Source organism: Salmo trutta, chromosome 16, assembly GCF_901001165.1.
Source record: "Salmo trutta chromosome 16, fSalTru1.1, whole genome shotgun sequence".
NCBI lineage: Eukaryota > Metazoa > Chordata > Actinopteri > Salmoniformes > Salmonidae > Salmo > Salmo trutta.
Window position 1 is genome coordinate 6,474,304 of NC_042972.1, and position 16,198 is coordinate 6,490,501.

Genomic DNA, 16,198 nt, shown 5'->3' on the forward strand with positions numbered 1-16,198 from the left:
TGAGAAACAAGATTCTCTGGTCTGATGAAACCAAGATTGAACTCTTTGGCCTGAATGCCAAGCATCACTTCTCGAGGAAGCCTGGCAGAGCGATCCTTAATGAAAACCTGCTCTAGAGCACTCAGGACCTCAGACTGGGGCATAGGTTTACCTTCCAACAGGACAATGACCCAAAGCACACAGCCAAGACAATGCAGGAGTGGCTTTGGGACAAGGCTCTGAATGTCCTTGACTGGCCCAGCCAGAGCCCGAACTTGATCCCAATCGAAAATCTCGAGTGACCTTAAAATAGCTGTGCAGCTTCGCTACTCATCCAACCTGACAGAGCTTGAGAGGATCTGCAGAGAAGAACGGGAGAAACTCCCCAAATACAGGTGTGCCAAGCTTTTAGCATCATCAAATCAAATTAAATCAAATTGTATTTGTCACATGCGTCGAATTCAACAGGTGTATACCTTACAGTGAAATGCTTACTCACAAGCCTTTAACAAACAATGCATTTTTAAAAATAAAAAATAATGAATGTGCAGCAGTAAATAACAATAGCAGGGCTATATACAGGGGGTACTGGTACAGAGTCAATGTCAATGTGCGGGGGCACCGGTGTCGAGGTAATTCTGGAAATATGTACATGTAGGTAGAGTTATTAAAGTGACTATGCATAGATAATAACAGAAAGTAGCAGCAGCATTCCAGATTGGGGGGGGGGGGGTAATGCAAATAGTCTGGGTAGCCATTTGACTAGATGTTCAGGAGTCTTATGGCTTGGGGGTAGAAGCTGTTTAGGAGCCTCTTGGACCTAGACTTGAAGCTCTTGGACCGCTTGCCGTGTGGTAGCAGAGAGAGCAGTCTATGACTAGGGTGGCTGGAGTCTTTGACAATATTTAGGGCCTTCCTCTGACACCGCCTGGTATAAAGGTCCTGGATGGCAGGTAGTTTGGCCCTCTGTGGTGCCTTGAGGTCGGAGGCCGAGCAGTTGCCATACCAGGCAGGGATGCAACCCGTCAGGATGCTCTTGATGTTGCAGCTGTAAAACCTTTTGAGGATCTGAGGACCCATGCCAAATCTTTTCAGTCTCCTGAGGGGGAAAAGGTTTTGTCGTGTCCTCTTCTCGACTGTCTTGGTGTGCTTGGACCATGTTAGTTTGTTGGTTATGTGGACGCCAAGGAACTTGAAACTCTCAACCTGCTCCTCTACAGCCCAGTCGATGAGAATGGGGACGTGCTCTGTCCTCCTTTACCTGTAGTCCACAATCATCTCCATTTTCTTGATCACTTTGAGGGCGAGGTTGTTGTCCTGGCACCACACGTTCAGGTCTCTGACCTCCTCCCTATAGGCTGTCTCATCGTTGTCGGTGATCAGGCCTACCACTGTTGTGTCATCAGCAAACTTAATGATGGTGTTGGAGTCGTGCCTGGCCGTGCAGTAATGAGTGAACAGTGAGTGTTGAGGATCAGCTTGGCAGTTGTGTTGTTGCCTACCCTTACCACCTGGGGGCGGCCCATCAGGAAGTCCAGGATCCAGTTGCGGAGGGAGTTGTTTAGCTTAGTGATGAGGTTTGAGGGCACTATGGTGTTGAATACTGTGCTGTAGTCAATGAATAGCAGTCTCACATAAGTGTTCCTTTTGTCCATGTGTGAAAGGGCAGTGTGGAATGCAATAGGGATTGCATCATCTGTTGCATCAAGCTTCCGGGTTAGAGTCGCGCTTCTTGAAAGCGGCAGCTTTTAGCTCAGTGCGAATGTTGCCTGTAATCCATGACTTCTGGTTGGGTATGTACGTAAAGTCACCTTGGGGATGACGTCCTCAATGAACTTACTGAGAAAGCTAAGTGACTGATGTGGTGTACTCCTCATTGCCATCAGAAGAATCCCAGAACATATTCCAGTCTGTGCTAGCAAAGCAGCCCTGTAGTTTAGCATCTGCTTCATCTGACCACTGTTTTATAGACTGAGTCACTGGTGCTTCCTGCTTAAATTTTAGCTTGTAAGCAGGAATCAGGAGGGTAGAATTGGGGTCAGATTTTCCAAATGGTGGGCGAGGGAGAGCTTTGTACTGTGTGTTGAGTAAAGGTGGTCTAGATTCCCACCACTGGTTGCACATTTAACATGCTGATAGAAATGAGGTAAAACTGATTTAAGTTTTCCTGCATTAAAGTCCCCGGCCACTAGGAGTGCCGCCTATGTATGAGCGTTTTTCTGTTTGCTTATGGCGGTATACAGCTCATTGAGCGCAGTTTTAGTGCCAGCATCGGTCTGTGGTGGTATGTAGACATCTACAAAAAATACATATGAAAACTCTCTCGTTAGATAGTGTGGTCTACAGCTTATCATGAGATACTATACCACAGACAAACAAAACCTTGAGACTTCCTTAGATATCGTGCACCAGCTGTTGCTCACATCAATGCATAGGCCCTCGCCTCGTGGCTTACTAGAGGCTGCTGTTCTGTCCTGCCGATTGAGTGTATAACCCGCCAGCTGTAGACTTGAGGCTCTAATTGTTGCCAAAAGGTGCTTCAACAAAGTATTGAGTAAAGGGTCTGAATACTTATCTAAATGTAATATTTCAGTTCTTTATTTTTTATACATTTCCAAAAATAAGCTGTTTTTACTTTGTCATTATGGGGTATTGTGTCTAGATTGTGAGAAAAAAAATGATTTAATACATTTTAGATTAAGGCTGTAATGTAACAAAACATGGAAAATGTCAAGGGGTCGGAATACTTTCCGAAGGCATTGTAGGTGTTCCTCTTGTTCAGATGTGTTACTGCCGTATGAACAGCTATAGAAATATCACCTTCCGTGGAACTGATGGAGCGGTAGGCAAAGTGGAGTGGATACAGTGTGCCTGGCATGCTGGCCTTGATGTGGGCCATGACCAGCCTCTGGAATCACTTCATGATGACTGAGGTGAGTGCGACGAGGAGATAGTCATTTGGGCTTGTCATCTTGTTTTTCTGGGCACTGGGACGATGGTGGTCTCCTTTAAAGCAGGTGGGGACTACAGCCTGGGAGAGGGACAGGTAGAAGATGTCTGAGAATATGGCCGCCATCTGGTCAGCACACACATCTGGGCTGGCGGCTTTGTGGGTATTCACTCTTTTGAAAGTTTTTCTTCACGTCCGTTTCGGGGAGAGTGAAAGCTCCTGGTCATCCGGAGCAGCAAGAGTTCTCCTGGTTGACTTGGTATTGTCTGGCTCGAAGCAAACATAAAATGAGTTAAACTCATAGACTGTGTTAAACTCAGTCTCTGAATGTGCGGTGACATCCTCTCCGGATGAATTTAATTGGTCGGCTAACAATAGATCAATTCCATCATATCAGTTCAATCCAAGTGGTCAGGGGAGCTTAGGTTTGTGTCTTAACTCAGAGACATCAGTGAGGCTCTAAACAGATGTCTGGGGATGGTCTATGTTTCTCTGCAGGCAATAAAGTGGACCAGATATTTGCAAAACCAAGGTCAGACAGATTACACACCAATCTGATTCTATTAATGGACTTCTCTTCTGATGCAGTAGTTCTATGTCCATCATGTAATTTGGATTATTTACCTTTTTTAGAAGGTTTGATTCCACTTTAGATTGTGAGATGGACAATGCAATCATACATATAGTAATGAATAATAATATAATAATCACATAATGATCATACACAAATAAAACATGTATCAACTAGTAATTTGGTAAATAAAATGTTCTCCTTCATCTGTTGTCACGTCCTGACCAGCAGAGGGAGTAATTGTATTAGTTTTGGTCAGGACGTGGCAGAGGTTTTGTGTTGTGTGTAGGTTGGGTTGCTGGATTCTCAATTGGAGGCAGGTGTTTCTAGTTGCCTCTGATTGAGAGTCCTATAAACAGGTGTGTGTTTTTCTTTGTGTTTGTGGGTAATTGTTTCTGTTCAGTTTGTTAGCTGTCAGTACTGTTTAGCTGTCGGTTTTTTCTTGTTTTGTAGTTATCCAGTGTTCTTTCTGAATTAAATTATGAACACTAACTCCGCTGCGTTTTGGTCCACTTCTTCCGACAACAGCCTTTACATCTGTATAATCAGTATCTATACTTTGTGCCACAAACGTACAGTTAAGTTCCATATCCTACTGTAGAATGTTTTGGGTTCATTGCTGTTTGCATGCAACCCTCACAACATGAGGTTCCTTCCCCGAAGTACTCTTAGTCATGACAACACCAACAGAATGCTGTGCGTGTGCCTCGCATATATGCCGGGACAGAACATGCTGTGGAACTTCAAATATGCTGGCGGCACCAGAATTATTTTAACCATGCAGTTCATTTAGCATCACAGCAATACAATAAACTGCCTTGCTTTTTATCTCTCCAGGCCACCATACGTTATAGCTTTTTGCTATCCAGCGTAGACCTGCTTCATTTTATTACTGTTCTGGATGTGAGGCTCCATGCTCTTGAAAGTGCTGCTCCTGGTTAGACGGTGATATAACTCTGCATGACCTCAATTTTAAAAGTCTGTCAAGTAAATCTTGTGGGGATAGTTAGCGTGCTGCTGTCAATGGGAAGCTGTGAATACATGATGTTGTACATGTTTGAGGTGTCTGAGGAAGTCTCCGGCTTCAGCAGGTGTCTGTTCAATGCTTTTGGGTGATCTCTGTTACTCATAGCAAGAATAAGGATCTCATTTTAACTCAACACACTGATGGAATTTTGCACATTTTGAGCAGTTGTGACATGTGTCTTTACCCCAGAAGCTGATAATATTGCAGTCCATAACATACATCAACCCCTAGCTAAATATAGATTACATAAAAATACATGTAATACAAGCGGTTTTGAGAGCCATGTTTGTGTGAGGATTAACTTTGTTTTAGCCCTTTCTGTGAGCCATGTTTGTGTGAGGATTAACTTTGTTTTAGCCCTTTCTGTGAGCCATGTTTGTGTGAGGATTAACTTTGTTTTAGCCCTTTCCGTGAGCCATGTTTGTGTGAGGATTAACTTTGTTTTAGCCCTTTCTGTGAGCCATGTTTGTGTGAGGATTAACTTTGTTTTAGCCCTTTCTGTGAGCCATGTTTGTGTGAGGATTAATTTTGTCTGAGGCCCTTTCTGTGAGCCATGTTTGTGTGAGGATTAACTTTGTCTGAGGCCCTTTCTGTGAGTCATGTTTGTGTGAGGATTTACTTTGTTTTAGCCCTTTCTGTGAGCCATGTTTGTGTGAGGATTTACTTTGTTGTAGCCCTTTCTGTGAGTCATGTTTGTGTGAGGATTTACTTTGTTTTAGCCCTTTCTGTGAGCCATGTTTGTGTGAGGATTTACTTTGTTGTAGCCCTTTCTGTGAGCCATGTTTGTGTGATGATTAACTTTGTCTGAGGCCCTTTCTGTGAGCCATGTTTGTGTGAGGGTTAACTTTGTTTTAGCCCTTTCTATTTTTTATTTATTTTTATTTAACCTTCATTTAGCTAGACATGTGTTTCTTACAGTCAGTATCATGCTACAAAACAGAGATGTTTTAACTCCCACCTTAAACTTTGTGGTATGCGACATGAATATGGACTCAGTGAAATATATTCTGCCATTTCACTTTCTATCCCTGTTCAACATACAGTGCCTTCGGAAAATATTCAGACCCTTTAACTTTTTCCACGTTTTGTTACAATACAGCCTTATTCTAAAATTGATGAAATCAAACAATTTCATAAGCATTCTGCACATAATACCCCATAATGACAAAGTGAAAACAGGATTTTAGAAATAGTTGCATTTTTATAAAAAAAGAAAACAGAAACACCTTATTTACATACGTATTCAGACCCTTTGCTATGGGACTTGAAAATGAGCTCAGGTGCATCCTGTTTACATTGATCATCCTTGAGATGTTTCTACAACTTGATTGGAGTCCACCTGTGGTAAATTAAATTGATTGGATATGATTTGGAAAGGCACACACCTGTCTACGTATATAATGTCACACTGTTGACAGTGCATGTCAGAGCAAAAACCAAGCCATGAGGTCGAAGGAATTGTCCATAGAGCTCCGAGACAGGATTGTGTTGAGGCACAGATCTGGGGAAGGGTACCATTGTTTTTGCAGCATTGACAACAGTGGCCTCAATCATTTTAAATGGAAGAAGTTTGGAACCACCAAGACTACCAAACATTTTTTGCTGTATTGAAGGTCCCCAAGAACACAGTGGCCTACATCATTCTTGAATAGAAGAAGTTTGGAACCACCAAGACTCTTCCTAGAGCTGGTCGCCCGGCCAAACTGAGCAATCGGCTGAGAAGGGCCTTGGTCAGGAAGGTGACCAAGAACTCAATTGTCACTCTGACAAAGCTCCAGAGTTGCTTGTGGAGATGGGAGAACCTTCCAGAAGGACAACCATCTATGCAGCACTCCACCAATCAGGCCTTTATGGTAGAGTGGCCAGACAGAAGCCACTCTTCAGTAAAAGGCACATGACAGCCTGCCAAAAGGGACTGGGAGACAAGTCAGGATCGAGATAAAGATGAATGGGGCGAATTGCAGAGAGATCCTTGATGAAAACCTGCTCCAAAGCACTCAGGAACTCAGACTGGGGTGAAGGTTCATCTTCCAACAGGACAATAACAGGACAATTACCCTAAGCACACAGCCAAGACAATGCAGTAGTGGCTTCTGGACAAGTCTCTGAATGTCCTTGAGCGGCCCAGCCAAATAGCTGTGTAGCGACACTCCCCATCCAACCTGACAGCGCTTGAGAGAATTTGCAGGGAACAATGGGAGAAACTGCCCAAATACAGGTGTAAAAGTTATAGCATCATACCCAAGAAGACTCGAGGCTGTAATCACTGCCAAAGGTGCTTCAACAAAGTACTGAGTGAAGGGTCTGAATACTTATGTCAATGTGATATTTCAGTTTTTTATTTTTGATACATTTTCAGAATGTATGGGTTATTGTGTGTAGATTGATGAGAAGAAAAAAAATATATTTCATAAATTTTAGAATAAGGCTGTAACGTAACAGAATGAGGAAAAAGTCAAGGTGTCTGAATAATTCCATTCAATGAATAATTCCATTCAATGCATTGAATAACTGCATGCAAAAGCCTTCCCACTGGACACACACTGGTTGAATCAACATTGATGTATAGCCCACCTTCATTTATTTTCAACATGTCTATGCCATTTTTCATATTGTACAGCATTGTAAAGTTCAAATGAATGTGTATGGGGATGTTTGGTAATTGGCTGGATGTGGTTTGATTATTTTTTTTTGGTGGGGACAGTCTGGCCATTATAACTGCACAGACGTTGTCCTTGCGTAATTTGCGTCACAAACTGGATGTTCGTAGTTTATATGGTTATTTTACATTTTATAGATTTTATTGCATTTTTACAGATTTTATTTAGTTTTTACAGATTTTAGTAGGTAACGTTCTTGTTCAAGGTGATTGTCCCAATTTGAGGTACCTCACCTGAAGCTCATTACTTTTCATTTCAGGTGGGATCTGTATCGCTCAGTCCTTGAAGATCCCTCACAATCACAAGCAGGAGAACTTCGACAAGATCATCAGGCTGCTTCTGGACACCCGTTACGCTCGGGCAGTCGTCCTTTTCACCTCAGATGAGGACATAAGGTATGTATCTGCTAGGTGTTATCACCTTGAGCTAAAGCCAAGGTATTGCTGTGTGCTAGCGCTCTAACCAAGATTTCAAATATTGCCTATAACACTGAAGGGCTGGACAGTACCATGGGAATTAAAACTGAAAAGCTAAAAGACAGTTCAGGAGTTCGGCAACTGAATTCACTTCAATTATGTTTACTTTAATACTGATGCATTTCGGAGCAGGCTCCATTGTCACAGCACTATGCATCTCCTGTTCATTATCTCAACAAGCATACTGTGTGACAAGTAAAAGCTCAATGATTTATCCCTGTGTTTGCGGAAAGGAAGACTCCACACAAAATGTTCAGTTGGTTTATTTAGGTGTTCATCAAAGGGTTGGGAGTGTTGTTTCAAGGAACCACACGGGAGGATAAATGATTGAGCTCAGTCTGTGGAATTCTCTTTTACTTCCTGATGAGCATTCCGCTAGCAGCTGAAACATCTTAAGATCACTCTATTGGTCAATTTCACACAAGGTCCAACTCAAAATTGTATACCGTTATACATAGTGTTATAGCATTATAGCATTATAGTAAACCAGTGTACATAGTATTAAATTAAAGCTTTATATTATAACATTATATTACATCATTGTACATTATATTATAGCATTATATTATAGCATTATAGTATATTATGGCATTATACAGAGTATAGTGTTATATTACAGCATTGTAGCATAGCATTATAGTGTAGCATTATAGTATAGCATTATATTATAGCATTATAGTATAGTATAGCATTACATTATAGTATAGTAGTACAGAATAACATTATAGTATAGCATTATATTATAGTATAGTATTATAGTATACCATTATAGTATAGCATTATAGTTTTATAGTATAGCATTACATTATAGTATAGCATTATACTGTAGTATAGTACTATAGCATAGCATTCAATTATATCATTATATTATAGTATAGCATTATAGTTTTATAGTGTAGTATTATATTATACCATTATATTATATCATTATATTATAGTATAGCATTATACTGTAGTAAAGTACTATAGCATAGCATTATATTATATCATTATAATCATTATAGTATTTTAGTACAGCATTATATTATACCATGATATTATAGTATAGCATTATATTATAGTATAGCATTATAGTATAACATTATATTGTAGTATTATAGTATAGCATTATATGATATCAGTACAGTATAGCATTGTTGTATATCATTATAGTATAGCATTATAGTACAGCATTATATTCTAGCATTATATATATAGTATAGCATTATATAACGGCATTATGGTATAGCATTATAGTATAGCATTATATTATAGCATTGTAGTATAGCATTATAATATAGCATTATATTATAGTATAGCATTATATTTTAATAATATATTATAGCATTATATTATAGCATTAGAGTATAGCATTAGAGTATAGCATTATATTATAGTATAGCATTATAGTATAGCATTATGCTATAGCATTATATTATACCATTATATATATTATATCAAGATATTACATCATTATGGTATATCATTATAGTAAAGCATTATATTATAGCATTATAGTATAGCATTATATTATAGCATTATAGTATAGCATTATATTTTAACATTATATTATAGCAATATATTATAGCATTAGAGTATAGCATTATACTATGGCATTATAGTATAGCATTATAGTATAGCATTATACTATGGCATTATAGTATAGCATTATATTATAGTATAGCATTATAGTATAGTATTATGCTATAGCATTATATTATAACATTATATATATTATATCAAGATATTACATCATTATGGTATATCATTATAGTAAAGCATTATATTATAGCATTATAGTATAGCATTGTAGTATAGCATTAGAATATAGCATTATATTATATATTTAAAATATAGCATTATATTATAACATTATATTATAGCATTATAGTAAATCATTATATTATATCATCATATTATATTATTATATTATAGCATTATATTATAGCATTATAGTAAATCATTATATTATATCATCATATTATATTATTATATTATAGCATTATATTATAGCATTATAGTAAATCATTATACTATATCATCATATTATATTATTATATTATAGCATTATATTATAGCATTATAGTATATCATTATATTATATCATCATATTATATTATTATATTATAGCAATATAGTATAGCATTATATTATAAGTTGATAGTATAGTATAGCATTATATTATGGCATTATACAGAGTATAGCATTATATTATAGCATTATCGTATTGCATTATACTATAGCATTATATGTATTATAGCATTATAGTATAGCGTTACAGTTTAGTATGCTATTATATTATAGCGTTATATTATAGCATTATATGTAGTATAGCATTATAGTATAGCATTATACTATAGTATAGTATATTATAGCTTTATATTATAGCATTATATATGTAGTATAGCATTATAGTATAGCATTATAGTATAGTATAGTATATTATAGCTTTATATTATAGCATTATGTGTAGTATAGCATTATAGTATAGTTTTACAATACACTGCGTGCACAATTATTAGGCAAGTGAGTATTCTGATCTTATCATTATTTCTATTCACATTTTCGAACTCCAAACCATATCAACTTGAATGCTTATTGGATTTAATCATTTTCAGGTGATATGTATTTGTGTAATGAGGGAGGGTGTGGCGAAAGTGAATAACACAAGGTGTGCATAATTATTAGGCAGCCTCATTACCTCAGGTAAAATGGGCCAAAAAAATAGATTTAACTGACACTCAAAAGCCAAAAATGTAAAATGCCTTTCAGACGGATGCGACACTCTTTAAATAGCTAAACTATTGAGGTGTGACCACCGGACAATCAAACGTTTTGTTGCGAATAGTCAACTGGGGCGCAAAAAACGCATGGGGAAGAAAAGGCGCAAATTAACTGCAAAAGACTTGAGAATAATTAAATGTCAAACTACCAGGAACCCATTATCCTCCAGTGCCACCGTATTCCAGAACTGCAACCTACCTGGAGTGTTCAAAAGTACAAGGTGTCAAGTGCTCAGAGACATGGCCAAGGTCAAGAAGACTGAAACAAGACCACCTCTGAATAAGATTCACAAGTTGAAGCGTCAAGATTGGGCAAAGAAATACCTGAAAACAGATTTTTCAAAGGTTTTATGGACAGATGAAATGAAAGTGACTCTTGATGGACCAAATGGATGGGCCCGTGGCTGGATCAGTAATGGACACAGGGCACCACTTTGAGTCAGGTGCCAGCAAGGTGAAGGAGGGGTCCTGGTATGGGCTGCTATCATTGAGGATGAGGTAGTTGGACCTTTTCAGGTTGAAGATGGACTGAAACTCAACTCCCAAACCTACTGCCAGTTTCTGGAAGATTCTTTCATCAAACAGTGGTAAAGGAAGAAGTCCTCAGCATTCTAGAAGGCCATGATCTTTATGCAGGACAATGCTCCATCACATGCATCCAAGTACTCCACTGCTTGGCTAGCCAGCAAGGGCCTCAAAGATGCCTGAATAACGACCTGGCCCCCTTCCTCACCTGACTTAAATCTTATTGAGAACTTGTGGGCCTTTCTCAAACGTGAGATTTACAGTGAGGGAAGACAATACACCTCTTTGAACAGCATTTGGGAGGCTGTGGTTGCTGCTTCAGCGAAAATTGATCGTGAACAGATCAAGAAACTGACAGACTCCATGGATGGAAGGCTCATGGCAGTTCTTGAAAATAAGGGTGGCTATATTGGTCACTGAATATTTTTGAAAGGCCAAAAATGTTATATAATTGTCATTTTGTGTTACTTATCTGTTACACTTACTCTAAAAATTGAGAATCAACAAGTGAGTTGAGAGAAATTATTTTTGTAATTTAGTTGACTAATAATTGTGCACACTAATAGTTGCCTAATAATTGTGCACACTTATATATTTCCCTGAGAAAGACAAAACTCACTTTTCCTTTGTTAAACATTCAGGTTTGAGGTTCAATAACATTTTGGATTGACTGAGAGCATTGTGTTTGTTCAACAGTAAAATTAATCCAGAGGAATACAATTTGCCTAACAATTGTGCACGCAGTGTATAGAATACTATTATATTATTGCATTAAATTATAGCATCATATTATAACTTTATATTATAGTATTATGGTATAGCGCTATGTTGTAGCATTATACATAGTATAGCATTATAATATAGCATTTTATGTAGTAGAGCATTATAGTATAGCGTTACAGTATAGTATACTATTATATTATAGCATTAAATTAGTCAACCTTGTGTTCTGTTTCGTTGTGTTCTTGAAAGTAGCCCTGTCTTTAATTTTTGTTCATTGATTTCACCTGTGTTAGTTACTCACCTGGTCTCATCAGCTCCTTATTTAGATCAGTTCATTCTGTTTGTGCCTTTGTGAGGTATTGTTCGTTTTGAGTAATAGTTTTGATTCACCTGCCTGTTTTCCTACCTGTGTAGTTTATAGTTTATTTGTCATTAGTCAGCACCTCCACACAAACTATTATTCTGGGTGTGCACCAGCTCATGTTTTTTTTACCTACCTACCTGTATGACCATTGCCTGCCTGTGACCACGATTCCTGCGTTCTGCGAAGGCGAAATAAACACCTGTCGCGCTCTGCATGTGAATCTACACCTTCTACTCCCTAAGTATTCATTACAGAATACCTCACCCAAAAACGGAATGGATTTAGTGGAGCTACAGCGGTGCATAACCCAGCAAGAGGAGCATATGGAGGAAATCTGCCATCTTCTCCGCCAGCCTATCCCTACTCCTCCAATGCCAGGTATCTTGACCCATAGCCCTCCTTTATACATATCCATGCCTGGAAAATATGACGGTTCACCTGGGAAATATCAGGGATTTCTGATGTAGTGCAGCAAATACATTGAGGACAACCCCGCTAACTTAGCCACCGACAAGAGAGGTATTCGATAACTCTCCTTCCGGTCGTCCTATAGGAGACCTCCTCATAGAACTTCAACAAGGTCGCAATTCAGCTGCCCTTGCGTATGAGTATGAGTATGAGTATGCCCTTGCGTTCCGCACCATGGCTGCAGGGAGTGGATGGAGTGAGGCTGCTTTACTTACCATCTACCGAAGAGGGCTCAACAGGGAACTTCAGACGGAGCTGGCCTGTAGAGGTGACCTTCAGGATTTAAATCAATACATTCGTATGTCCATCTCCATTGACCACCTCATCGCCGACCGCCGAAGAACTCTGCCACCCAGGAACCCGAAACCTTTTCTTTCCTTGATTTCGTCATCCCATCTGAGTCTTCCAGAGCCCATGCAGTTGGGCCATGCTCCTCTCCCGTGCATCAAATGTCAAAGGCGGATCCAAGAAGGGCTCTGCCTATACTGTGGAGGGAAAGATTATCTACTCAGCCATTGCCCTGTTCGCCCCCCACGGAGAGATGAGAAGGGTCCCTCCTCTGCCATGCAGGTAGGCGTGTCCTTATTTCGAAGTATCTCCCAGAAGCAATTCTCCATCCAAGTATTGATAACTGTGAAGTGTGTTACTAAGTACGTTGAGGGCTTGATAGATTCTGGAGCAGCAGATAATTTTATTGATCAGCAGCCAGTACAAGAGCTTGACATTGATCTAACACCTGTTACAAAGCGTCACCCTCCAGATTGGAGTCTTCCACACCGAAACCGTTCAACACATGGAACTCTCATCCCCCAAACAGCCGCTCATCCTCGGACACCCCTGACTTTGTTGTCACGACCCTGCCATCTCGTGGTGACAAGGTGAACTACTGTCCTGGTTTTCTACCTGTTTCACCAGTTGTCTCAGCCTACCCTTCAGAGCCAAAACAATTGAGGACTCTGCCTCTGCAGTGCCACCCGCCATACCATATGAATACGCCCAGTACAGCAATGTCTTTAGCAAAATTTAGGCCTCCACTCTGCCACCACATCGCCCAGGAGACTGTGCTATTGACTTACTCCCTGGAGTGTCCCACAAGGGCACTACGAATACCTGTTCATGCCCTTCGGCCTTACTAACGCTCCCACCATCTTCCACAAACAAGATTTTCCAGGATATGATCAACCGCTTTCTTGTCTTCTACATTGATGACATCTTGATTTACTCCCGCTCCCTGAAGGAACATATACTGCATGTGCAAAAGGTTCTCTCTCTCAGCGGGTGGGAGCATCTCCAAAATCACATCTCTGTGCCTTCTTCTCCAGGAAGTTATCCTCCACTGAGAGGAATTACGATGTGGGGAACAGAGAACTCCTCACCATCAAGCTGGCTCTCGAGTGGCGCCACTTGTTGGAGGGCGCACAACATCTCTTTCTCGTCCTAACAGATCATTGTAATCTGGGAAATATAAGAGGGGGCAAGAGGTTAAACTCCAGACATGCCCGCTGGGTTCTCTTCTTCACACGCTTCCATTATCATGTTACTTACATCCCTGGAAAGAAAAACGTAAAAGCTGATGCTCTCTCCCACCAGTTTGAACTTCCGACCAGTAACTCAGACCCTACACCCATTCTTCCTTCCTCTTGCATTATGGGACCGGTACAGTAGGAGGTTCACTCTGCCATACAAGAAGCCCTAACCTCAGACCTCGGCTCCTCCTGAGACACCAGCTGGGAAGAGTTACGTACCAGCAGCTGTTAGACCCCGACTGATGCAATGTTGCCACACGTCCTTGGGGTCAGGACATCTGGGAATTACACGAACCACCGAACTTCTATCCCGTAAGTTCTGGTGGTCCTCACTGGCATCCGACGTAAGGGATTACGTACTCTCCTGTCCATTCTGCACCCAAACCAAAAGCCCTCGTCATCTCCCTTCCGTTAAGCTTCAAACTGCCAATCCCTCACAGACCCTGGTACAACATAGCTGTTGACTTCATCACAGACCTTCCTGAATCATCGGGTAACACCACTATCCTTGTCATAGTAGACTGTTTTTCAAAAATGTGTCGTCTGGTTCCTCTTCTTCATTTACCTAACACCATGGATTTGGCTGAGTGTATGTTCCAGCAGGTGTTCCGTCTGTATGGGATTCCGGAGGACAACATCTCTGACCACGGGCCCCAGTTTGTCTCCCGGGTGTGGCGAGCCTTCTGTGACCGACTGGGGGTCTCTCTCAGCCTCTCCTCCAGGTACCATCCCCAGACCAATGGGCAGAAGGAGTGCCCGAACCAAGAAACAGGGAAATAACTCCGCCAACAATGTTCTGCCTCTCCACATGACTGGAGTCGGTATATGGCCTTTGGCGAATACGCTCAGAACTCACTCATGCATTTATCGCTCCTACTTACTCTGTTTCAGTGTGTACTTGGTTACCAACCCCCCCATGTTTCCCTTTGAGGTGGAGCATGGTACTGTCCCAGCTGTCGACGACTGGTTTCGGCGTAGTGAGCGGGCATGGGAGACTGCTCACCGGCATCTGCAGGAAGCCTCTAATACCCATAAACGCTTTGCCGACAGACATCGCCGACCGACCTACGCCACTCTTTCACCCCGACCAGCGTGTGTGGCTCTCTACCAGAGAAATCTGGCTCCGCCTTCCCTGCAAAAAGTTCGGTCCTTGCTTCATTGGTCCCTTCAGGATAACCCATCTCATCAACCTTGTCACGTATCGCCTCCAGTTACCCCATCAGTATAAAATCTCCTCGTCCTTCCATGTGTCTCTGTTGAAACCGGTCACCTACAGTCCTCTTCATCCTCAAGTCTCTACCCGCAGTGCGCCCCCACCGTTAGAAGTTGGACGGGAACCTGCCTACGTCATTCAGGCCATCCTTGATTCCAAACACCACCACTCTCTAGTGGACTGGGAAGGTTATGGGCCTGAAAACCGGTCCTGGATCACCAACCAGGACATCCTTGTCCCAGAGATGATTCAGGTATTCCACCATAACCGTCCGGTTCGTCCTGCTCCTCGACCTCGGGGTCGCCCCCTGAAGAGGCCCACTGGACATCAGCCTTGATGCAGAACGTCGGGTCAGTCCACGACCTTGTCGAACCAGTCTGCCTGACCTCGCCTCCTCTGATCCCCCGCCAACCCGCTCCACCCTCCGGTGCCGTTGGGTCGTCAGGAGCCTCCCTTGGGTGGGGGGGTACTTTAAGGTTTTGTATATATTTTCTTTGTCAACATTCAGTTCTGTTTCGTTGTGATCTTGAACGTAGCCCTGTCTTTCATTTTTGTTCATTGATTTCACCTGTGTTAGTTACACACCTGGTCTCATCAGCTCCTTATTTAGATCAGTTCATTCTGTTTGTGCCTTTGTGAGGTATTGTCATGACTTCTGCCAAAGTCGGTCCCTCTCCTTGTTCGGGCGGCGTCTTCTAGCCATCGCCGATCCACCTTTCATTTTCCATTTGTTTTGTCTTTGTTTTCTACACACCTGGTTTCATTCCCCAATTACATGTTCATGTATTTAACCCTCTGTTTCCCCCATGTTTTTGTGGGTGATTGTTTCTATGTTCATTCGGTACGTTATGGCTGGTTTTCGACGGGTGCTGTTTTCACCTGTGCGTAATTGATTACCGTTTATTGTTGGTTAAGTGTACTGTTACCTTGTGCCTTTATTTTGAGTAAAGTACA

The 16,198-nt window shown here is 41.0% G+C and overlaps 1 protein-coding gene across 3 annotated transcripts in view; it reads left to right on the top strand.

The window, feature by feature from the left end:
• grm7 (glutamate metabotropic receptor 7) overlaps window positions 1-16,198 on the top strand; it is a 344,805-nt gene that overhangs the window by 175,772 nt on the left and 152,835 nt on the right. For all 3 annotated transcript variants that reach the window (XM_029692860.1, XM_029692859.1, XM_029692861.1), the window contains exon 3: window positions 7,447-7,582. In XM_029692860.1, coding sequence (XP_029548720.1) covers window positions 7,447-7,582 — 136 coding nt within the window. The remainder of the gene's footprint in view (window positions 1-7,446; window positions 7,583-16,198) is intronic.